General features: G+C 41.5%; 1 protein-coding gene across 1 annotated transcript in view; it reads left to right on the top strand.

Moving 5' to 3' along the window:
* Positions 1 to 26138, top strand: part of RANBP17 (RAN binding protein 17) — a 1312934-nt gene that overhangs the window by 1060131 nt on the left and 226665 nt on the right. The window contains exon 23 of the mRNA XM_053718559.1: positions 4311 to 4525. Within this exon, the coding sequence (XP_053574534.1) occupies positions 4311 to 4525 (215 nt within the window). The remainder of the gene's footprint in view (positions 1 to 4310; positions 4526 to 26138) is intronic.

The raw sequence follows: 26138 nt of genomic DNA, 5'->3' as shown, positions 1-26138 counted from the left end.
CACCTTACCAGGAGAAGTCTTCACCCAACCGGGCCGAAGTCCTCAACAATGCCGGGAGAACTCTTCAAGCCGGGCAAAGAGGTCCTCCAGACGGGCAGAAGTCTTCATCCAGACGGCATCTTTTATCTTTTGCTCCTTACCGCACTCCAATACCAGCGCTGCTTACGTTAGCGGTGAGCTGGTGTTACGTGCTCGTGTACGATTTCCCCATAGGAATCAACGGGGAGAGCCGGCTGAAAAAAAGTCTAACACCTGCCAAAAAGCAGCGTAAAACTCGCTAACGCAGCCCCATTGATTCCTATGGGGAAACACATTTTATGTCTACACCTAACACCCTAACATGAACCCCGAGTCTAAACACCCCTAATCTTACACTTATTAGCCCCTAATCTTCCGCCCCCGACATTGCCGCAACCTACATTATATTATTAACCTCTAATCTGCCGCTCCGGACACTACCGCCACCTACATTATACTTATGAACCCCTAATCTGCTGCCCCCAACATTGCTGACACCTACCTTATATTTATTAACCCCTAATCTGCCGTCCCCTATGTCGCTGCCACCTACCTACATTTATTAAACCCTAATCTGCTGCCCCAAACGTCGCTGCCACTATAATAAACATATTAACCGCTAAACCGCCTCACTCCCGCCTCGCAAACATTAGTTAAATATTATTAACCACTAATCTGCCGCCCCCAACATGCTGCCACTATATTAAAGTTATTAACCCCTAAACCTATGTCTAATTCTAAACCTAACACCCCCTAACTTAAATATAATTAAAAGAAATCTAAATAAAATTACTATAATTAACTAAATTATTCCTATTTAAAACTAAATACTTACCTGTAAAATAAACCCAAAGCTGGCTACAATATAACTAATAGTTGCATTGTAGCTAGCTTAGGGTTTATTTTTATTTTACAGGCAAGTTTGTATTTATTTTAACTAGGTAGAATATTTATTAAATAGTTATTAACTATTTAATAACTACCTAGCTAAAATAAATACACATTGACCTGTAAAATAAAACCTAACCTAAGTTACAATTACACCTAACACTACACTATAATTAACTAAATTAAATACAATTAAATACAATTAAATAAAATTATCTAAAGTACAAAAAGAAAAACACAAAATTACAGAAAATAATAAACAAATTACAAGATTTTTTAAACTAATTACACCTAATCTAATCCCCCTAACAAAAAAAAAAAAAAAAAAAAGCCCTACCCTACACTAAATTATAAATAGCCCTTAAAAGGGCCTTTTGCGGGGCATTGCCCCAAAGTAATCAGCTCTCTTACCTGTAAGAAGAAATTACAAATCCCCCCCCAACATTAAAACCCACCACCCACACAACCAACCCTACCCACCCAATACCCCCTTAAAAAAACCTAACACTAACCCCTTGAAGATCACCTTACCAGGAGAAGTCTTCACCCAACCGGGCCGAAGTCCTCAACAATGCCGGGAGAACTCTTCAAGCCGGGCAAAGAGGTCCTCCAGACGGGCAGAAGTCTTCATCCAGACGGCATCTTTTATCTTCATCCATCCCGCGCGGAGCGGGTCCGTCTTCAAGACATCCGACGTGGAGCATCCTCTTCAATCGACGGCTAACACAGAATGAAGGTACCTTTAAAGGGACACTGTACCGAAATTTTTTCTTTCATGATTCATATAGAGCATGCAATTTTAAGCATCTTTCTAATGTACTCCTATTGTCACATTTTCTTTATTCTCTTGGTATCTATATTTGAAAAGCAAGAATTTAAGTTTAGATGCCGGACCATTTTTGGTGAACAACCTGGGTTGTCCTTGCTGATTGGACATCATCAATAAACAAGTGCTGTCCATGGTTCTCAACCACAAATTGGCTGGCTCCTTAGCTTAGATGTCTTCTTTTTCAAATAAAGATAGCAAGGGAACGAAGAAAAATTGATAATAGGAGTAAATTAAAAAGTTGCTTACAATTGCTTGCTCTATATGAATCACAAAAGAAAAAAATTGGGTTCAGTGTCCCTTTAAGTGATGTCATCCAAGATGGTGTCCCTTCAATTCCGATTGGCTGATAGAATTCTATCAGCCAATCGGAATTAAGGTAGAAAAAATCCTATTGGCTGATGCAATCAGCCAATAGGATTGAGCTCGCATTCTATTGGCTGATTGCATCAGCCAATAAGATTTTTTTTTCTACCTTTATTCTGATTGGCTGATTCTATCAGCCAATCGGAATTGAAGGGACGCCATCTTGGATGATGTCACTTAAAGGTACCTTCATTCTGTGTTAGCCGTCGATTGAAGAGGATGCTCCGCGTCGGATGTCTTGAAGATGGACCCGCTCCGTGCCGTCTGGATGAAGACTTCTGCCCGTCTGGAGGACCACTTCGCCTGGCTTGGATGAAGACTTCTCCCGGCTTCTTTGAGGACTTCGGCCCGGTTGGGTGAAGACTTCTCCCGGTAAGGTGATCTTCAAGGGGTTAGTGTTAGGTTTTTTTAAGGGGGTATTGGGTGGGTTTTAGAGTATGGTTGGTTGTGTGGGTGGTGGGTTTTAATTTTGGGGGGGAATTTGTAATTTTTTTTACAGGTAAAAGAGCTGATTACTTTAAGGCAATGCCCTGCAAAAGGCCCTTTTAAGGGCTATTTGTAATTTAGTGTAGGGTAGGGCTTTTTTTATTTTGGGGGGGGCTTTTTTATTTTGTTAGGGGGATTAGATTAGGTGTAATTAGTTTAAAAATCTTGTAATTTGTTTATTATTTTCTGTAATTTAGTGTTTTTTTTTTTTTTGTACTTTAGATAATTTTATTTAATTGTATTTAATTTAGGGAATTAATTTTATTATAGTGTAGTGTTAGCTGTAATTGTAACTTAGGTTAGGTTTTATTTTACAGGTACTTTTGTATTTATTTTATCTAGGTAGTTATTAAATAGTTAATAACTATTTAATTACTATTCTACCTAGTTAAAATAAATACAAACTTGCCTGTAAAATAAAAATAAACCCTAAGCTAGCTACAATGTAACTATTAGTTATATTGTAGCTAGCTTAGGGTTTATTTTACAGGTAAGTATTTAGTTTTAAGTAGGAATAATTTAATTAATGATAGGAATTTTATTTAGATTTATTTAAATGATATTTAAGTTAGGGGGGGTTAGGGTTAGACTTAGATTTAGGGGTTAATAACTTTAGTATAGTGGCGGCGACGTTGGGACCGGCAGATTAGGGGTTAATAAATGTAGGTAGGTGTCTGCGATGTTAGGGACGGCAGATTAGGAGTTAATAATATTTAGCTAATGTTTGCGAGGCGGGAGTGCATCGGTTTAGGGGTTAATATATTTATTATAGTGGTGGCGATGTCCGGTTTGGCAGATTAGGGGTTAACAATTTAATTTTAGTGTTTGCGATGTGGGGGGGGGGGGCTCGGTTTAGGGGTTTATAGGTAGTCTATGGGTGTTAGTGTACTTTTTAGCACTTTAGTTAAGAGTTTTATGCTACGGCTTTGTAGTGTAAAACTCTTAACTACTGACTTTAAAATGCGTTACCAGTCTTGACAGGAGAGGGTCTTTCGCTCACCTTTTGTCAGACTCGTAATACCGGCGCTATGCAAGTCCCATTGAAAAAAGAGGATACGCAATTTACATAAGTGGATTTGTGGTATTTCCAAGTCTGGACAAAAAAGTGAGCGGTACACCTGTACCTTCAAGACTCGTAATACCAGCAGGGGGTTAAAAAGCAGCATTGGGACCGGCCAGCGCTGCTTTTTAAGCCTAACACAAGACTCGTAATCTAGCCGTTAGTGATTCAATGCTGGGACTTTGGCCCAAATAAATAACCTAGACCCTTATGTATTTCTGAAATTAAATTAAGTCAAGGAACTTTGGTTGTTTCTCTTGATTATTTATTGTGTGTGACATTTATCTCTGAGTATCCATGCATAATTGTATTATGCTTGTACTGTTATGTCTAGGTTTTCTATTGCCATATATTCCATCTAAATATATGATAAAGTATAGGTAAAAAAACTGTTTAAAGATTTTTAAATGTAGACCATTGACAATTTGAAATTTACGATTATTATATTTGCCTTAATTAGTAAATTAAATGCTGTCAAGTAAGAATATTCAACTACTTACTGTACTTTAAAAGTTCTAAAAGCCCAGAATGTAAATATATTTTTTGTAGGCCACAGACATAGTTATCTAATTCCAACAGTGGTTTTTCTAAGATTTTTTTTTTTAATTTTCACATGTTTTGTAGGGGGAAAAAAAAAATCTGTTTCTTATTTTATTTTACTAACAGGTAATCAGATCCTCACTCTTGGGAACCTGCCAAAAGATCAGATTTACGCAATGAAACTCAAGGGTATTTCCATCTGCTATTCTGCACTCAAATCTGCTTTATGTGGAAATTATGTCAGCTTTGGCGTCTTTAAATTGTATGGGGACAATCACTTTGACAATGTACTGCAAGCATTTATCAAAATGTTGCTCTCCGTATCCCATAGCGACCTGCTGGTAAGAAATCTTTTATCAGGAGATTTTTTTTTTGTATGCAATTTTAGATATTATCACAAAACTAGGTAATGAATCTACAAGTTTAATATTCTCTGTCTTTAAATTCAAATACAGTATCCCACAAAAGTAAGTACACCCCTCACATTTTTGTAAATATTTTATTATATCTTTTCATGTGACAACACTGAAGAAATTACACTTTGCCACAATGTAAAGTATTGAGTGTACAGCCTGTATAACAGTGTAAATTTGCTGTCCCCTCAAAATAACTCAACACACAGCCATTAATGTCTAAACTGTTGGCAACAAAAGTGAGTACCTCCCTAAGTGGAAATGTCCAAATTGGGCCCAATTAGCCATTTTCCCTCCCCGGTGTCATGTGACTCGTTAGTGTTACAAGGTCTCAGGTGTGAATGGGGAGCAGGTATGTTAAATGTGGTGTTATCGCTCTCACACTCTCTCATACTGGTCACTGGAAGTTTAACATGGCACCTCATGGCAAAGAACTCTGAGGATCTGAAAAAAGAATTGTTACTCTACTTAAAGATGGCCTAGGCTATAAGAAGATTGCCAAGACCCTGAAACTGAGCTGCAGCACGGTGGGCAAGACCATACAGCGGTTTCACAGGACATGTTACACTCAGAACAGGCCTCGCCATGGTCGACCAGAGAAGTTGAGTGCACGTGCTCAGCAACATATCCAGAGGTTGTCTTTGGGAAATAGACATATGCGTGCTGCCAGCATTGCTGCAGAGGTTGAAGTGGTGGGAGTCAACCTGTCAGTGCTCAGACCATACTCCTCACACTGCATCAAATTGGTCTGCATAGAAGGAAGCCTCTTCTAAAGATGCTGCACAAGAAAGCACACAAACAGTTTGCTAAAGACAAGCAGACTAAGGACATGGATTACTGGAACCATGTCCTGTGGTCTGATGAGACCAAGATAAACTTATTTGGGATACAACGATTAACCAAAACGCCAAAATAGGCTGGGTTCAAACTAACAAAGGCTAAAAAAGCTAAAAACGTAAAATAAATAACACTTTAATTACAAACCAACATGGTTCCAACTGATAAAATGGCTAATAAAAACAAGAAATACAGTCAAAAACACTTGCCTAAGCAATTTCTAAGTGTAATAAAATCGAAAGGCGCTAGCCTTTACAATGTCTAATTTCGAAGATCGCTTAAAGTACCTAGTACCCAGTGTCCGGTACTCAAAATGTCCTAGGACTAGGGTGGACACTTGGTCTGATGGTGTGATGAAAATAAACTGCACCGTAAACTCTACAATGTATCAGACTGAGTAGGTATTAGATAATTAAAAAATATACATAGCTTGCCAAATAAATATATGTATACACAGCTTCCCAAATTAGAATGTCTGAATGGTGTTATCGAAATAACAGTGAATGAGTGTGACGGTTGAACTAAATAAAACTGTGTTTGCTCAACTTGGTGCTAAAACAAATATCTGTGTGCGTGTAAATAAAATAAAAGTGGCTGAGTATGTAGAAAGAGCACAAAAATAGTGTTGCACAACTCAATGCTAAATCAAATTTCTGTGTGCATGCAAACTTAGTGGCGAATACATAACTTCTAAACAGTGGAAATATATGAACTGTAACCTTCAAATAAATGTGAGAAGGATTAGCCAATCCTAACAAATACGGTGAGAAGTGGGCTAAGAAAATCAACAGTGCAAAATAAATCAATAAAAAACAATTCTAATCAAACAACAAAAAACACAGTGGCCACTGTATGAAAAAGATATGTGAACAGTCAATCCAAAGAAAAATGAACAGTCAATCCAACTGACAGATCTTCCTAAAAACCTTTACATGGGATAACGTTCCTGTAGTAGTCCTGCAACCGCAGGAGCGGGGTTAGTATATAAAAAAGAGCCTTGGTCTTCTCAGACGCCAAGCAATCCACAACGATACCTAAAACAGTAAAAACAAAACAATAGTGCAGATGGTTTTCTTAATCTTCTAACAATTGCAAAATAACTCACCAGTCGACGCGTTTCGGTCTGTATTAGACCTTTATCAAGACTATTTTATTATTGACTACTAGGAGTCAATTTCCGAAGCTAGGGTCAGTTCTAGGCAGGCGCTCAGTGTACCTCTTTCTACATAAACTTATTTGGTTCAGATGGTGTCAAGCGTGTGTGGCGGCAACCAGGTGAGGAGTACAAAGACAAGTGTGTCTTGCCTACAGTCAAGCATGGTGATGGGAGTGTCATGGTCTGGGCCTGAATGAGTGCTGCCGGCACTGGGGAGCTACAGCTCATTGAAGGAACCATGAATGCCAACATGTACTGTGACATACTTTGGAGACTGAGCCGCAGGGCAGTATTCCAACATGATAACGACCCCAAACACACCTCCAAGACAACCACTGCCTTGCTAAAGAAGCTGAGGGTAAAGGTGATGGACTGACCAAGCATGTCTCCAGACCTAAACCCTATTGAGCATCTGCTGGGAATCCTCAAATGGAAGGTGGGGAGCGCAATGTCTCTAACATCCACCAGCTCTGTGATGTTTTCATGGAGGAGTGGAAGAGGACTATAGTGGCAATCTGTGAAGCTCTGGTGAACTCCATGCCCAAGAGAGTTAAGACAGTGCTGGAAAATAATGGTGGCCACACAAAATATTGACACTTTGGGCCCAATTTGGACATTTAGACATTAATGGATGTGTGTTGAATTATTTTGAGGGGGCAGCAAATTTACACTGTTATACAGGCTGTACACTCACTACTTTACATTGTAGCAAAGTGTCATTTCTTCAGTGTTGTCACATAAAAAGATATAATAAAATATTTACAAAAATGTGAGGGGTGTACTCACTTTTGGGAGATACTGTACCTAGAAAGATCAACTTTCTAGTTTTTAAGTGTGTTAACCATTATGCATACATGCATCCTACATGCTATAGTTATTGCTCTTTAAACTAATTGGCAGTTTTTAGTGTACAATTTTATTATTTAGTTTGTAAATTATATAAAATTATTTTACACTGACCACATTAAAAAAAAATAAAAAAAATATTTATTCGTTTTTGGAACCTAAGTGAGTTTTGTAAAATTATGATTATTATTATACTTCTACAAATTAGTATATGTGTATATAACTAGATTTCAAACTGTTACTTACATAGTGTTCCTGAGCACTTTAAAATGTTACCAAGTCTACACTGACTTCATTCTTCATTTATAGAGATTGCATGTTCCTTATTGTTGTAATATTTTAACCCATTCACTGCTGAGCCCTCCCTTACCTCTGTGCTAAACTGCTTTAGGCTTTTGTATTCATTGCATTTAAATATAAATTTCCGTTCTTTTTCTATGATTTACCCACACAAATCATCTTTCCCATGCACGCTTATAGAACTGCATCATTACACTTTAGTCTTTTCTAAGTATTTTTGTCGTTGTAACAACATTAGTTATTTGTCTTTGAAAATGTCTCTAAATATTGAGAGGTCTCATATACCTGCTACCCTTGTGTATATGATGTTAAGGTTAAGAAATCCTCTATTAGAGTAAGATACTGTAGAGTCTGTAAGGCTAGAATTATTGCAAATATATTTAAATTACATGACGCCCAAAACTTTTGTTCATAATTCAGAAAGAGCATGCAGTTTTAAACAACTTTCCAATTTATTTCTATTATCAAATTTGCTTCAGTCTCTTTGTATCCTTTGTTGTATGGGAAGCAGTGCACTACTGGGGTCTACCAGAACACATGGGGTGAGCTAATAAGAGGCATATATGTTCATCCACCATTCAGCAGGTACCTCCCAGTAGCTAATTGCTGCTGAGCCTACCTACGTTTGCCTTTCAACAAAGGATACCAAGATAACAAAGCATATTAGATGATAGAAGTAAATTGTAAAAAAATTTAAAGTTGTATGCTCTTTCAGGATCATGAGAGTTTAATTTTGACTTTTCTTTTCCTTTAACCCCTTAGTGAACAGATAATTTTTCCATTTTCTGACCGTTTGGGACCAAGGCTATTTTTACATATCTGCAGTGTTTGTGTTTAGCTGTAATTTTACTCTTACTCATTTACTGTACCCACACATATTATATACCATTTTTCTCGCCATTAAATGGATTTTCTAAAGATACCATTATTTTCATCATATCTTATAATTTACTATAAAAAAAACATTATAAAATATGAGGAAAAAATGGAAAAAAACACACTTTCTTTTACAAGATATGACGAGTCCACGGATTTCATTCTTACTTATGGGATTACGCCTCCTGGTCATCAGGAGGAGGCAAAGAGCACCACAGCAGAGCTGTATATATAGCTCCTCCCTTCCCTCCCACTCCAGTCATTCTCTTTGCCTGTGTTAGTGATAGGAAGAGGTAAAGTGAGGTATTAGTTTAGATTCTTCAATCAAGAAGTTTTTTTATTTTAAAATGGTGCCAGTGAGTACTAATTTTCTCAGGGAGAAATAGTCTGTCATAACTTCCCAAGAGGAGTGGAGACATTTTATTTTCTGCCCTGATGTTGATGATCTTAGCAAACATTATCTAAGATCCTACTGGTTCCCACAGAGCGGTTGAAGGTAATATAAAGCAACATCTTCAGTGTGGAGAACCGTGTAATGCTACAATCAGCATTGAGGTATGTTCAGTCATTTGCTTCTGGGGAGACTAGATACATCAGAACAGGCTGACATTATTTCCTGTACTGGGGAGGGGTAATCAGTATGCACTATATAAATGGAAATGGTGTACCTGGAATTCCCTTTTCTTTTGATTACTTATCTGTGTGTTTGTGCAGTGACTATTGTATTCACTTATGCTTATACCGTGTGGGCTGACGCTGGGAGATGCGGTTTGCTTCTTAAGGGCTGTCGTTATTTATATTCCTTATAACTGGCCTGGGAGTGTGTGTATAAGAGGGGCACATGGCGTTTTTTAGTTGTTTAAGTAGGGAAACCGACATGTTTTCTTATTCCTATGAAGGTCTCAGTACGGCTTGAGTTACGCCCACGGTGGGCGGGGCTTAGTTTCGCGTGCTCAGCCACGCAGTAATCATCCGGATCGACAGCAGGTTCCTGGGCTCCGGTGTGGCCTAAGTCAGTTTGTACACATAGGGGTACAGAGAGACTTGGGAGCGCTGCTCACGGAGAATCAGTGTTGTCTGGGGGCAGGTAAGCGCCGCAGCAGGGCTGTGGCGAGGTGCAAGTGCCTGGAGTGTGATAAAAATTTGTATATAGAATAACTGAACAAACGGAGCAGTATTGTTAAGTTAGTTTGTGCACATAAGGGCACTGTTTATCGCTACAAAAGTTGTTATACCGCTAGCAGAAAAATTGTTGCGCTTTTATTATTTAAAGGAGTAGTAGACTTTTTTATTTCAAATATTTGACTATATGATTTGATTTCAAGTTAAATATATCAAGTAAAGAACGACTATTATTGCTATTGCTAGTCTGTTTAACATGCTTGAACTTCAGGAAAGACCTGTTTTATGTGTTTAGATGCCAATGTGGAACCCCCTCTTACTTTTTGTCCCTCATGTACTGAAAGGGCCTTACAATGTAAAGAACAGATTTTCTTTAATGCAAGTGTGTCTAAGGATGCTTCTCAGACTGATGAGAATCAGGGTATGCCGCTACTTTCTCCCCAAGCGTCACAACCTTTAACACCCACCCAAGCGACGCCGTGTTCTTCAACCGCGTCCACTTCATTTACTCTGCAGGATATGGCTGCAGTTATGTCATCTACTCTTGCAGAGGTTTTATCTAAGTTGCCAGTGTTGCAGGGCAAACGCAGCAGGACAGAAGCCACTCTGATTCCTGCAACTTCTGATGCTTTGATGGCTATTTCCGATGTACCCTCACAGGGATCTGAATTGGGGGGTAGGGAACGTCTGTCTGAGGGGGAACTTTCCGACTCAGGAAGTGTGTTACCTCAGACGGACTCGGATGTCATGTCCTTCCGATTTAAGCTTGAACACCTCCGCCTGTTACTTCGGGAGGTTTTAGCGACTCTGGATGACTGTGACTCTATTGTGGTACCACCAGAGAAATTGTGTAAGATGGACAAATACTTAGAGGTGCCTGCTTACTCTGATGTTTTTCCGGTTCCTAATAGAATCTCGGACATTATTACTCGGGAATGGGAAAGACCGGGTATCCCGTTCTCACCTTCTCCAAATTTTAAGAAAATGTATCCCATAGCTGACACTGTCCGGGACTCTTGGCAAACAGTCCCTAAGGTGGAGGGAGCTATATCTACCCTGGCTAAGCGTACAACTATTCCTATTGAGGACAGTTGTGCTTTCAAAGATCCTATGGATAATAAGTTGGAGGGTCTTCTGAAAAAGTTATTTATTCATCAGGGTTTTCTTTTACAACCGACGGCTTGCATTGTACCAGTTACAACTGCGGCAGCCTTCTGGTTTGACGCCTTAGAAGAGTCTCTTAAGACTGAGACTCCTTTAGAGGAAATTTTAGATAGAATTAAGGCTCTTAAACTGGCTAATTCTTTTATTACGGATGCCGCCTTTCAGATTGCCAAATTGGTGGCTAAGAATGCTGGATTTGCCATTTTAGCGCGTAGAGCATTATGGTTAAAATCTTGTTCTGCTGATGTGTCATCTAAGTCAAAGCTTTTGGCTATTCTTTTCAAAGGAAAGACCCTATTCGGGCCTGACTTGAAAGAAATCATTTCTGATATTACGGGAGGTAAGGGTCATCTCCTACCTCAGGATAAAGCAGCTAAACTGAGGGGTAAACAGAATAATTTTTGTTCCTTTCGGAATTTCAAAGGAGTCCCCTCTCCTTCAGCTAAATAGGAAGGGAATTTTGCTCAAGCCAAGTCCGTCTGGAGACCCAACCAGGCCTGGAACAAAGGTAAACAACCCAAGAAGCCCGCTGCTGCTCCCAAGACAGCATGAAGGGGCGGCCCCCGATCCGGGACCGGATCTAGTAGGGGGTAGACTTACTCTCTTTACCCAGGCTTGGATAAGAGATGTTCAGGACCCCTGGACACTGGAAATCGTGTCCCAAGGGTATCAACTGGAATTCAGAAAATCTCTCCCAAGGGGGAGGTTTCTTCTTTCACGATTGTCTGTAGACCAGATAAAAAGAGAGGCATTCTTATGTTGTGTAAAAGACCTCTCTACTATGGGAGTAATTTGTCCCGTTCCAATACAGGAACAAGGGCAGGGGTTTTACTCAAATCTTTTCGTGGTTCCCAAAAAAGAGGGCACGTTTCGACCCATTTTAGATCTCAGAAGTTTAAACAAGTTTTTCAGAGTCCCATCTTTCAAGATGGAGACTATTCAGACAATTCTGCCATTGATCCAAGAGGGTCAATATATGACTACCGTGGACTTGAAGGATACATATCATCATATTCCTATCCACAAGGATCATCACCAGTTCCTAAGGTTTGCCTTCCTGGACAAACATTTTCAGTTTGTGGCTCTTCCCTTCAGGTTGGCCACAGCACCCAGGATCTTCACAAAGGTTCTAGGGTCTCTTCAGGTGGTTCTCAGGCCGCGGGGCATTACAGTGGTGCCTTATATGGACAATATTCTAATCCAGGCATCATCTTACCAACTGACAAAATCTCATACAGACATGGTTCTGTCCTTTCTGAGGACTCACGGGTGGAAGGTGAATCTAGAAAAGAGTTCACTAATTCCACAGACAAGGGTTCCTCAGCTAAAGATTCTGAATACATGCCGAGCCCTTCAGTCCAATCCTTGACCATCAGTGGCTCAGTGCATGGAGGTGATTGGCTTGATGGTGGCGGCAATGGACATCATTCCGTTTGCTCGCTTTCATCTCAGACCACTACAACTGTGCATGCTCAGGCAGTGGAATGGAGATTATGCAAATTTGTCTCCTCAGATAAATCTTGATTAGGAGACAAGAGACTCTCTTCTTTGGTGGTTGTCGCCGGATCATCTGTCCCAAGGGACGTGCTTCTGCAGACCCTCTTGGGTGATAGTGACAACGGACGCCAGTCTCGTAGGCTGGGGTGCAGTCTGGAATTTCCTGAAGGCTCAGGGGGTATGGACAAGGCCGAAGTCTCTTCTTCCAATCAATATTCTGGAATTGAGAGCAATATTCAATGCGCTTCAGGCTTGGCCTCAGTTGGCTTCGTCCAAATTCATCCGATTCCAGTCAGACAACATCACGACTGTGGCTTACATCAATCATCAGGGAGGAACAAGGAGTTCGTTAGCGATTACAGAAGTATGCAAGATAATTCGGTGGGCGGAAGCTCACTCTTGTTATCTGTCAGCAATCTACATCCCAGGAGTGGACAACTGGGAAGCGGACTTTTTGAGCAGACAGACGTTTCATCCGGGGGAATGGGAACTCCATCCGGAGGTCTTTGCCACTCTGATCCTCAAATGGGGCAGACCGGAGTTGGATCTTATGGCATCCAGTCAGAATGCCAAACTCCCGAGATACGGATCCAGGTCCAGGGATCCTCAGGTCGAACTGATAGATGCCTTGGCAGTGCGTTGGTCGTTCAATTCAGCTTATGTGTTTCCACCGTTTACTCTCCTTCCCCGGGTGATTGCTCGGATCAAACAGGAGAGAGCTTCGGTAATTCTCATCGCTCCTGCGTGGCCTCGCAGGACTTGGTATGCCGATCTGGTGGACAGGTCCTCTCTGCCGCCGTGGAAGCTTCCATTGAGGCAGGACCTTCTCATTCAGGGACCCTTCCATCATCCGAATCTGGTTTCTCTGCAGCTGACTGTTTGGAGATTGAACGCTTGATCTTATCTAAGCGGGGGTTATCTGATTCGGTCATTGATACTTTGATTCAGGCACGTAAGCCATTTATTAGAAAGATCTACCATAAGATATGGCGTAAATATCTTTATTGGTGCAAATCCAAGGGCTACTCATGGAGTAGAGTTAGGATTCCTAGGATTTTATCTTTTCTCCAAGAAGGATTGGAGAAAGGGTTGTCAGCAAGTTCCTTAAAGGGACAAATTTCTGCTTTGTCAATTTTGTTACACAAGCATCTGGCAGATATTCCAGACGTTCAGTCTTTCTGTCAGGCCTTGACTAGAATCAAGCCTGTGTTCAGACCAATTGCTCCACCCTGGAGTTTGAATTTAGTTCTTAATGTTCTTCAAGGGGTTCCGTTTGAACCCATGCATTCCATAGATATTAAGTTGTTATCTTGGAAGGTTTTATTTTTGGTTGCTATTTCTTCTGCTCACAGAGTTTCTGAGCTTTCAGCTTTACAATGTGACTCTCCTTATCTTATTTTCCATTCTGATAAGGTGGTTTTACGTACGAAACCTGGTTTCCTTCCTAAAGAAGAATATTAATCAGGAAATTGTTGTTCCTTCATTGTGTCCTAATCCTTCTTCTAAGAAGGAGTGTCTGTTGCATAACTTGGACCTGGTCCGTGCCCTGAAGTTTTACTTGCAGGCGACTAAAGAATTTCGTCAATCATCTTCATTATTTATTGTTTTTTCTGGGAAACGTAGGGGCCAGAAAGCTACGGCTACCTCTCTCTTTTTTTGGCTGAGGAATATCATCAGTCTGGCATATGAGACTGCTGGACAGCAGCCTCCTGAAAGAATTACGGCTCATTCCACTAGGGCTGTGGCTTCGTCATGGTCATTTAAAAACTATGCTTCTGTTGAACAGATTTGCAAGGCTGCAACTTGGTCGTCTCTTCACACTTTTTCCAAATTTTACAAATTTGATACTTTTGCTTCATCTGAGGCTGTTTTTTGGGAGAAAGGTTCTTCAAGCAGTGGTGCCTTCCGTTTAGGTTTCTGTCTTGTCCCTCCCTTTCATCCGTGTGCTATAGCTTTGGTATTGTATCCCATAAGTAAGGATGAAATCCATGGACTCGTCATATCTTGTAAAAGAAAAGGAAATTTATGCTTACCTGATAAATTTATTTCTTTTACGATATGACGAGTCCTAAGGTTGTTTCTAATATGACTATTAATCAGGAAATTGTTGTTCCTTCATTGTGTCCTAATCCTTCTTCTAAGAAGGAGCGTCTGTTGCATAACCTGATAAATGTATTTCTTTTACGATATGACGAGTCCACGGCCCACCCTGTAATTTCTAAGACAGGTAGTTATTCTTTTTTGTTAAACTAAAGTCACCTCTGCACCTTTGGCTTTTCCTTTCTCTTAATAACTTTGGTTGAATGACTGGAGTGGGAGGGAAGGGAGGAGCTATATATACAGCTCTGCTGTGGTGCTCTTTGCCTCCTCCTGCTGACCAGGAGGCGTAATCCCATAAGTAAGGAGGAAATCCGTGGACTCGTCGTATCGTAAAAGAAATAAATTTATCAGGTAAGCATAAATTTCCTTTGACCCCCAAAATCTGTTACACATCTACAACCACCAAAAAACACCCATGCTAAATAGTTTCTAAATTTTGTCCTGAGTTTAGAAATACCCAATGTTTACATGTTCTTTGCTTTTTTTGCAAGTTATAGGGCAATAAATACAAGTAGCACTTTGCTATTTCCAAACCACTTTTCTCTTGTTAAGTGTATCCAGTCCACGGATCATTCATTACTTGTGGGATATTCTCCTTCCCAACAGGAAGTTTCAAGAGGATCACCCACAGCAGAGCTGCTATATAGCTCCTCCCCTAACTGCCATATCCAGTCATTCTCTTGCAACTCTCAACAAAGATGGAGGTCGTAAAAGGAGTGTGGTGTTTTATACTTAGTTTATTGCTTCAATCAAAAGTTTGTTATTTTTAAATGGTACCGGAGTGTACTGTTTATCTCAGGCAGTATTTAGAAGAAGAATCTGCCTGCGTTTTCTATGATCTTAGCAGAAGTAACTAAGATCCATGGCTGTTCTCACATATTCTGAGGAGTGAGGTAACTTCAGAGAGGGAATGGCGTGCAGGTTTTCCTGCAATAAGGTATGTGCAGTTAATATTTTTCTAGGGATGGAATTTGCTAGAAAATGCTGCTGATACCGAATTAATGTAAGTAAAGCCTTAAATGCAGTGATAGCGACTGGTATCAGGCTTATTAATAGAGAGACATACTCTGATAAAAATGTAATATAAAACGTTTGCTGGCATGTTTAATCGTTTTTATATATGTTTGGTGATAAAACTTATTGGGGCCTAGTTTTTTTTCCACATGGCTGGCTTGAATTTGGCCTAGAAACAGTTTCCTGAGGCTTCCACTGTTGTAATATGAGTGGGAGGGGCCTATTTTAGAGCTTTTTTTGCGCAGAAAAAATTACAGACACAGACATCCAGCTTCTTCCTGCATGATCCAGGACATCTCTGGAGGGCTCAAAAGGCTTCAAAGTCGTATTTGAGGGAGGTAAAAAGCCACAGTAGAGCTGTGGCAGTTGTTGTGACTGTTAAAAAAACGTTTTTGTCATTTATTATTCCGTTTTTGGTATTAAGGGGTTAATCATCCATTTGCAAGTGGGTGCAATGCTCTGCTGACTTGTTACATACACTGTAAAAATTTCGTTAGTGTAACTGCCTTTTTTCACTGTTATTTCTTAAAGGCGCAGTAACGTTTTTTATATTGCTTGTAAACTTCTTTAAAGTGTTTTCCAAGCTTGCTAGTCTCATTGCTAGTCTGTTTAAACATGTCTGATACAGAGGAAACTACTTGTTCATTATGTTTGAAAGCCATGGTGGAGCCCCATAGGAGAATGTGTACTAAATGTATTGATTTCACCTTAAACAGTAAAGATCAGTCTTTAACTATAAAAGAAATATCACCAGAGGATTCTGACGAGGGGGAAGTTATGCCGACTAACTCTCCCCACGTGTCAGACCCTTCGCCTCCCGCTCAGGGGATGCACGCTAATATGGCGCCAATTACATCAGGGACGCCCATAGCGATTACCTTGCAGGACATGGCTGCAATCATGAATAATACCCTGTCAGAGGTATTATCCAGGTTGCCTGAATTAAGAGGCAAGCGCGATTGCTCTGGGGTTAGGAGAAATACAGAGCGCGCAGATGCTGTAAGGGCCATGTCTGATACTGCGTCACAATATGCAGATCATGAGGACGGAGAGCTTCAGTCTGTGGGTGACATCTCTGATTCGGGGAAACCTGATTCAGAGATTTCTAATTTTAAATTTAAGCTTGAGAACCTCCGTGTATTGCTTGGTCAGGTATTAGCTGCTCTGAATGACTGTAACACAGTTGCAGTACCAGAGAAATTGTGTAGGCTGGATAAATACTATGCGGTGCCGGTGTATACTGATGTTTTTCCTATACCTAAAAGGCTTACAGAAATTATTAGCAAGGAGTGGGGTAGACCGGGTGTGCCTTTTTCCCCACCTCCTATATTTAGAAAAATGTTTCCAATAGACGCCACTACACGGGACTTATGGCAGACGGTCCCTAAGGTGGAGGGAGCAGTTTCTACTTTAGCAAAGCGTACCACTATCCCGGTTGAGGACAGTTGTGCTTTTTCAGATCCAATAGATAAAAAATTGGAGGGTTACCTTAAGAAAATGTTTATTCAACAAGGTTTTATTTTACAGCCCCTTGCATGCATTGCGCCTGTTACGGCCGCGGCGGCAGTCTGGTTTGAGGCCCTGGAATAGGCCATCCATACAGCTCCATTGACTGAAATTATTGGCAAGCTTAGAACACTTAAGCTAGCTAACTCATTTGTTTCTGATGCCATTGTTCATTTGACTAAACTAACGGCTAAGAATTCCGGATTCGCCATCCAGGCGCGTAGGGCGCTATGGCTTAAATCCTGGTCAGCTGACTTGACTTCAAAGTCTAAATTACTCAACATTCCTTTCAAGGGGCAGACCTTATTCGGGCCTGGTTTGAAGGAAATTATTGCTGACATTACTGGAGGTAAGGGTCATACCCTTCCTCAGGACAGGGCCAAAGCAAAGGCCAAACAGTCTAATTTTCGTGCCTTTCGAAATTTCAAGGCAGGTGCAGCATCAACTTCCTCCGCTTCAAAACAAGAGGGAACTTTTGCTCAATCTAAGCAGGCCTGGAAACCTCACCAGTCCTTGAACAAAGGCAAGCAGGCCAGAAAGCCTGCTGCTGCCTCTAAGACAGCATGAAGGAACGGCCCCCTATCCGGCGACGGATCTAGTAGGAGGCAGACTTTCTCTCTTCGCCCAGGCGTGGGCAAGAGATGTTCAGGATCCCTGGGCATTGGAGATCATATCTCAGGGATATCTTCTGGACTTCAAAGCTTCCCCTCCACAAGGGAGATTTCATCTTTCAAGGTTATCTGCAAATCAGATAAAGAAAGAGGCATTCCTACGCTGTGTGCAAGACCTCCTAGTAATGGGAGTGATCCATCCAGTTCCGCGGACGGAACAAGGACAGGGTTTTTATTCAAATCTGTTTGTGGTTCCCAAAAAAGAGGGAACCTTCAGACCAATTTTGGATCTAAAGATCTTAAACAAATTCCTCAGAGTTCCATCTTTCAAAATGGAAACTATTCGGACCATCCTACCCATGATCCAAGAGGGTCAGTACATGACCACAGTGGACTTAAAGGATGCCTACCTTCACATACCGATTCACAAAGATCATCATCGGTTCCTAAGGTTTGCCTTTCTAGACAGGCATTACCAATTTGTAGCTCTTCCCTTCGGGTTGGCTACAGCCCCGAGAATCTTTACAAAGATTCTGGGTTCACTTCTGGCGGTTCTAAGACCGCGAGGCATAGCGGTGGCTCCGTATCTAGACAACATCCTGATACAGGCGTCAAGCTTTCAAATTGCCAAGTCTCATACAGAGATAGTGCTGGCATTTCTGAGGTCGCACGGGTGGAAAGTGAACGAGGAAAAGAGTTCTCTATCCCCACTCACAAGAGTCTCCTTCTTAGGGACTCTTATAGATTCTGTAGAAATGAAAATTTACCTGACGGAGTCCAGGTTATCAAAACTTCTAAATGCTTGCCGTATTCTTCACTCCATTCCGTGCCCTTCGGTGGCTCAGTGTATGGAGGTAATCGGCTTAATGGTAGCGGCAATGGACATAGTGCCATTTGCGCGCCTACATCTCAGACCGCTGCAATTATGCATGTTAAGTCAGTGGAATGGGGATTACACAGATTTGTCCCCTCTGCTAAATCTGGATCAAGAGACCAGAGATTCTCTTCTCTGGTGGTTGTCTCGGGTCCACCTGTCCAAGGGTATGACCTTTCGCAGGCCAGATTGGACAATTGTAACAACAGATACCAGCCTTCTAGGTTGGGGTGCAGTCTGGAACTCCCTGAAGGCACAGGGATCGTGGACTCAGGAGGAGAAACTCCTTCCGATAAATATTCTGGAGTTAAGAGCAATATTCAATGCTCTTCGGGCTTGGCCTCAGTTAGCAACACTGAGGTTCATCAGATTTCAGTCGGACAACATCACGACTGTGGCTTACATCGACCATCAAGGGGGAACCAGGAGTTCCCTAGCGATGTTAGAAGTCTCAAAAATAATTCGCTGGGCAGAGTACCACTCTTGCCACCTGTCAGCAATCCATATCCCAGGCGTGGAGAACTGGGAGGCGGATTTTCTAAGTCGTCAGACTTTTCACCCGGGGGAGTGGGAACTCCATCCGGAGGTGTTTGCTCCATTGATTCATCGTTGGGGCAAACCAGAGTTGGATCTCATAGCGTCTCGCCAGAACGCCAAGCTTCCTTGTTACGGATCCAGGTCCAGGGACCCAGAAGCGACGCTGATAGATGCTCTAGCAGCGCCTTGGTTCTTCAACCTGGCTTATGTGTTTCCACCGTTTCCTCTGCTCCCTCGACTGATTGCCAAAATCAAACAGGAGGGAGCATCTGTGATTCTGATAGCGCCTGCGTGGCCACGCAGGACTTGGTATGCAGACCTAGTGGACATGTCATCCTTTCCACCATGGACTCTGCCTCTAAGACAGGACCTTCTGATACAAGGTCCTTTCAATCATCCAAATCTAATTTCTCTGAGACTGACTGCATGGAGATTGAACGCTTGATTCTATCAAAGCGTGGCTTCTCCGAGTCAGTCATTGATACTTTAATACAGGCACGAAAGCCTGTTACCCGGAAAATCTACCACAAGATATGGAGTAAATATTGGTGTGAATCCAAGAATTACTCATGAAGTAAGGTTAGGATTCCTAGGATATTGTCCTTTCTCCAAGAGGGTTTGGACAAAGGATTATCAGCTAGTTCCTTAAAGGGACAGATTTCTGCTCTGTCTATTCTTTCGCACAAGCGTCTGGCAGAGGTTCCAGACGTCCAGGCATTTTGCCAGGCTTTGGTTAGAATTAAGCCTGTGTTTAAACCTGTTGCTCCCCCGTGGAGTTTAAACTTGGTTCTTAAAGTTCTTCAAGGAGTTCCGTTTGAACCCCTTCATTCCATTGATATTAAACTTTTATCTTGGAAAGTTCTGTTTTTGATGGCTATTTCCTCGGCTCGGAGAGTCTCTGAGCTATCTGCCTTACAATGTGATTCTCCTTATCTGATTTTTCATACAGATAAGGTAGTTCTGCGTACCAAACCTGGGTTTTTACCTAAGGTGGTTTCTAACAAGAATATCAATCAAGAGATTGTTGTTCCATCATTGTGTCCTAATCCTTCTTCAAAGAAGGAACGTCTTTTACATAATCTGGACGTAGTCCGTGCCTTGAAGTTTTACTTACAGGCTACTAAAGATTTTCGTCAAACATCTTCCCTGTTTGTCGTTTACTCTGGACAGAGGAGAGGTCAAAAAGCTTCGGCAACCTCTTTTTCCTTTTGGCTTCGGAGCATAATACGCTTAGCCTATGAGACTGCTGGACAGCAGCCCCCTGAAAGGATTACAGCTCATTCTACTAGAGCTGTGGCTTCCTCATGGGCCTTTAAAAATGAGGCCTCTGTTGAACAGATTTGCAAGGCTGCGACTTGGTCTTCGCTTCACACCTTTTCAAAATTTTACAAATTTGATACTTTTGCTTCTTCGGAGGCTGTTTTTGGGAGAAAGGTTCTTCAGGCAGTGGTTCCTTCCGCTTAATCCTGCCTTGTCCCTCCCATCATCCGTGTACTTTAGCTTTGGTATTGGTATCCCACAAGTAATGGATGATCCGTGGACTGGATACACTTAACAAGAAAAAACATAATTTATGCTTACCTGATAAATTTATTTCTCTTGTAGTGTATCCAGTCCACGGCCCGCCCTGTCATTTTAAGGCAGGTCTAAATTTTAATTAAACTACAGTCACCACTGCACCCTATGGTTTCTCCTTTCTCTGTTTGTTTCGGTCTAATGACTGGATATGGCAGTTAGGGGAGGAGCTATATAGCAGCTCTGCTGTGGGTGATCCTCTTGCAACTTCCTGTTGGGAAGGAGAATATCCCACAAGTAATGGATGATCCGTGGACTGGATACACTGCAAGAGAAATAAATTTATCAGGTAAGCATAAATTATGTTTTTTTCAAAATTAGCGATAGTTACATTGGAACACTGATATCTTTCAGGAATCCCTGAATATCCCTTGACATTTATATATATTTTTTTTAGAAGACATCCCAAAGTATTGATCTAGGCCCATTTTGGTATATTTCATGCCACCATTTCACCGCCAAATGTGATCAAATAAAATAAATTGTTCACTTTTTCACAAATTTTTTCACAAACTTTAGGTTTCTCACTGAAAATATTTACAAACAACTTGTGCAATTATGGCATAAATGGTTGTAAATGCTTCTCTGGGAACCCTTTGGTGCAGAAATAGCAGACCTATATGGTTTTGGCGTTGCTTTTTGGTAATTAGAAGGCCGCTAAATGCCACTGTGCACCACACGTGTATTATGCCCAGCAGTGAAGGGGTTAATTAGGGAGCATGTAGGGAGCTTCAAGGTTTATTTTTAGCTTAAGTGGAGTGTAGTAGACAACCCTAAGTATTGATCTAGGCCCATCTTGGTATATTTCATGCCACCGTTTCACCGCCAAATGCGATCAAATAAAAAAAAAAACGTTAAATTTTTCACAATTTTAGGTTTCTCACTGAAATTATTTACAAACAGCTTGTGCAATTATGGCACAAATGGTTGTAAATGCTTCTCTGGGATCCCCTTTGTTCAGAAATACCAGACAAATATGGCTTTGGCATTGCTTTTTGGTAATTAGAAGGCCGCTAAATGCCGCTGCGCACCTCATGTGTATTATGCCCAACAGTGAAGAGGTTAATTAGGGAGCTTCTAGAGTTAATTTTAGCTTTAGTGTAGTGTAGTTGACAACCCAAAGTATTGAGCTAGGCCCATTTTGGTATATTTCATGCCACCATTTCACCGCAAAATGCGATCAAATAAAAAAAATCGTTCACTTTTTCACAAACTTTAGGTTTCTCACTGAAATTATTTACAAACAGCTTGTGCAATTATGGCACAAATGGTTGTAAATGCTTCTCTGGGATCCCCTTTGTTCAGAAAGACATATATGGCTTTGGCGTTGCTTTTTTGTAATTAGAAGGCTGCTAAATGCCGCTGCGCATCATACGTGTATTATGTGTAGCAGTGAAAGGGTTAATTAGGTAGCTTGTAGGGAACTTGCAGGGTTAATTTTAGCTTTAGTGTAGAGATCAGCCTCCCACCTGACACATCACACCCCCTGATCCCTCCCAAACAGCTCTCTTCCCTCCCCCACCCCACAAATGTCCCGCCATTTTAAGTACTGGCAGAAAGTCTGCCAGTACTAAAATAAAAGTTTTTTTTTATTATTATTATTTTGCTGTGTAGGATCCCCCCACAAACAGCTCTCTAACCCTCCCCCTCTACCTTATTGGGAGCCATCTTGGTTGGGTACTGCCAGCTGTCTGCCAGTACCCAGTTTACAATAAAATTGGGTTTTTTATATTTTTTTACTTTTTTTCTGTAGTGTAGCTTCCCCCCAAAGACCAACCCCCCACCCCTCCCAGATCCCTTAGATCTTTTAGATTCCGAATTCCCACCCCCCTTTCTCCCACTTAATATAACACAATTTTCCATAGTGTAGTGGTTCCCACCCACTCCCGCCGCGTGCACACACACCCGCCTGCCTCCCCCCGTGCCCGCCTGGTGCTCTGAAGAAAATTAAGTTTTATCCTTTAATGGGTAGTTTCCCTGCAAGCAAGGATTTGGGGTATTGCTGTGTCCATGTAATCCTCTTGAGTAAGAGTTGTGGTGGCTATTAGCTGTTGCATGTCGGCAGGGCAGTCCTTGCTTTTCCTCCAACAAATTAAGCTAACCTCTATATGGAAAACCAGGGTTGGATTCTCTGCTTTTCCTTTCTCTTCAGGTCACTGTCAGAAGTTGTCTGGATCTGTCAGACCTGAGATGCTGTTTCTGCCCTGCAGCTGAATCTCCAAAGGTAAGTGCTTATTCCCTTCTAGATGAGAAGGCTCTAGCATTTTGGGGGTTAATTCCTCCTTTTATATATGGAGATGGGGACAGAAATAAATCTCTTCAAGGTGGGGATTTGTTGTGGGCAGTAAAATCAAGGAGTCTTTTTCTAATGTGTGGGCACTGACTATACACACTTCTATGTGAGGCTGTCAGTGAGAGGGAGTAGTATTGAGGGACATTTATTTTTTATTCATCATGTTGGGCTATAAGGATCTGTTTATGAGGTGTTAGTTTCTTTTCAAAGCACTAAAAACTTTTTGCTTAGGGCAATGTTTTTGCGCGCTTTTCCCCCAGCAGTCGCACATTCCTTTTGGTTGCGGTCACGTGATGACTGTGCGGCTCTTTCTTCCGCCTGAAGCGGATCTTATGGCTACAGGCTCCGTAGTGCACGGTGTGGAGTGTGTTGGCTATCAGATTAGGGGTTTAAAATATTTATTTTAGTTTTTGCAATGTGGGGGGGCCTCGGTTTAGGGGTTAATAGGTAGTTTATGGGTGTTAGTGTACATTGTAGCACTTTAGTTAAGAGTTTTATGTTCCGGCGTTAGCCCATAAAACTCTTAACTACTGACTTTTATATGCGGTAGAAGTCTTGACAGGAGAGGGTCTACCGCTCACTTCTTCCAAGACTTGTAATACCAGCGTTAGGTAAATCCCATTTAAAAGATAGGATACGCAATTGACGTAAGGGGATTTGCGGTAGCCTCGAGTCACGGAAGAAAAGTGAGCGGTGAGCCTCTACCTGTCAGACTCGTAATACCAGCGTTAGGTAAAAAGCAGCGTTGGGACCTCTCAACGCTGCTTTTTAAAGCTAACGCAGAACTCGTAATCTAGCAGTATTTTTTTTTCTGTAGCTTTATACAATAATTAATTTTATTATTTGGGACCAAATATACCCTTAGGTCATAATGGAGTCTAACAATATTTTTTTCAATTACTATAGAAAAATGCTTATATTATCTAGAGGCTCAAGTGATACCTCTTGTACAATTTTGCTCCACGTGTGTAACAAATATGTTAAAATCTAAAAATAAAGGGTCTTCTTTTACAAAAAATGTAATCCCCACAGAGCCCTCTGCCTCTCAGGATATTGTTGCCTCTGACATGCCTCAGCTTTCTCCTCAGGTGTCCCGGTCCTCAGCAGTTACACAAGCAGTGCCCTGCGGTTCAGCTCTGTCAGTGTCTGGAGTATTTTTACCAGGAGATTTGCAGCGCAGCTTGCATCTGTGTTGTCTGCAGCCCTGACTGCCTTACCTATATCAGGTAAGAGGAAAGGAAAATCTAAGCATGTTTCCGCTAAGTCAGGAATGTCTGATAATGCCACAGCTGCCTTTATCTCAATTATCAGAGGATGACCATTCTTAAGCAGCCTCTGAGGGTGACATTTCTGATACAGATTCTGCCGTGGTTAGTACTGCAGTTTCAGAGGAGGTTAGTTTTAGATTTAAGCTTGAGCATCTCCGTGTACTACTTAAGGAGGTTTTGGCTACTTTGGAGGATTCGGAAACTACAGTCGCTGAGACACCTCAGGTCAATAAACATAATAGAGTTTTTGATGTTAAACCTAGATCTGTGGAGGAATTTCCTGTTCCAGATCATATGTCGGACATTATTTTGCAGGTATGGGAGAAACTGGGTGTTCCCTTTACTTCATTTCCTGTTTTTAAGAAAATGTTTCCTGTTGCAGATTCCATCAGGGAACTTTGGCGAACTGTTCCTAGGGTGGATCGATCTATATCCACATTAGCTAAGAGAATTACGATTCCTCTAGAGGATAGTACTTCTTTCAAGGACCCTATGGATAGGAATCTGGAGGGGAACTTAAGAAAGATTTTTTTTCACCAAGGGCTGCTTTCACAGCCAGTTGCTAGAATGGTATTGGTCGCGGGCGCAGCCTCATATTGGTACGACTATGAAATAATTTTGGAGGAGACTACTGTGTAGGAGATCCAAGACAGGATCAAGGCTTCAAAATTGGCTAATACCTTCATGTGTGATGCCAGTATGCAGGTAGTACATCTGAGTGCAAAGACTTCTGGTCTTGCTATTCTATCTTGCAAAGCTTTGTGGCTAAAGTCTTGGTCGGCAGACATGGTTTCCAAGTCTAGACTTCTGTATCTTCCATGGGGAAGACCTTGTTTGGTCCCGGCCTGGCTGACATCATCTCCACGGTCATGGGTGTAAAGGGAACCTTTCTGCCCCAGGATAAGAAGTTTAGACCTTAGGGTCACCAGACTTCTAATTTTCGTTCCTTTAACAATTTCAAGGGAGAGAAGCTCTCTTCTCCTTCCAAACCTGCTCAGAACAAGACCTACTGGAGATCCAACCAACCTTGGAATAAGGGCAAATAGTCCAAGAAGCCTTCCTCCAAGAACAAATCAACATGAAGGGTTTGCCCCTGATCCGAGTATGGATCAAGTAGGGGGCAGACTTTCATTTTTTCAGGAGGCTTGGATTTGCGATGTTTCTGATCCTTGGGCGGTGGAGGTAGTTTCTCAGGGATACAAGATAGGTTTCAAATCTCATCCTCTGAGAGCCAGATTTCTCCTTTCAAGATTATCAGCAAACCATGAAAAAAGAGAGGTATTCTTAAACTACGTCAGGGATCTCACTTCTCTAGGAGTGATCGTTCATCTTACTCTGGCAGAACAGGGTTAAGGATTCTATTCCAACCTGTTTGTGGTCCCCAAAAAGGAGGGAACCTTTCGACCTATTCTAGACCTGAAGTGCCTCAACAAATTTCTCAGGGTTCCGTCCTTCAAAATGGAGGCTATTCGTTTTATTCTCCCTTTAGTTCAGAAGGGTCAGTACATGACCATCATCGACCTGAAAGATGCTTACCTCCATGTTCCAATCTACAAGGATCTTTTTCAGTTCCTAAGGTTTGTCTCCCTGGACAAACACTTCTAATTTGTATTCCTGCCTTTTGGCCTAGCCACTGCTCCCCAAATATTTATGAAGGTTCTAGGGGCTCTTTTGGCAGTGGCCAGATCTCAAGGAATTGCGCTATCTTGCTTCAAGCGCCCTCTTTTCATTTAGCAAGATTTCATACGGGCTCTCTGTTGTATATTCTCCTCTCTCACGAGTTGAAGGTGAATCTGGTCAAGAGTTCCTTGGTGCCAAATACCAGGGTCTGTTTTTTCAGGACGATCATAGACTCCATCTTGATGAAGATTTTCTTAACGGAAGTCAGAAAATCCAAACTTCTTTCTGCTTGTCTTTCTCTTCAGACATCTGTCCAACCCTCAGTGGCACAGTTTATGGAAGTAA

Source organism: Bombina bombina, chromosome 6 (genome assembly GCF_027579735.1).
Source record: "Bombina bombina isolate aBomBom1 chromosome 6, aBomBom1.pri, whole genome shotgun sequence".
In the NCBI taxonomy this organism is placed as follows: domain Eukaryota; kingdom Metazoa; phylum Chordata; class Amphibia; order Anura; family Bombinatoridae; genus Bombina; species Bombina bombina.
This window is presented reverse-complemented; position numbering and strand designations above follow the sequence as displayed.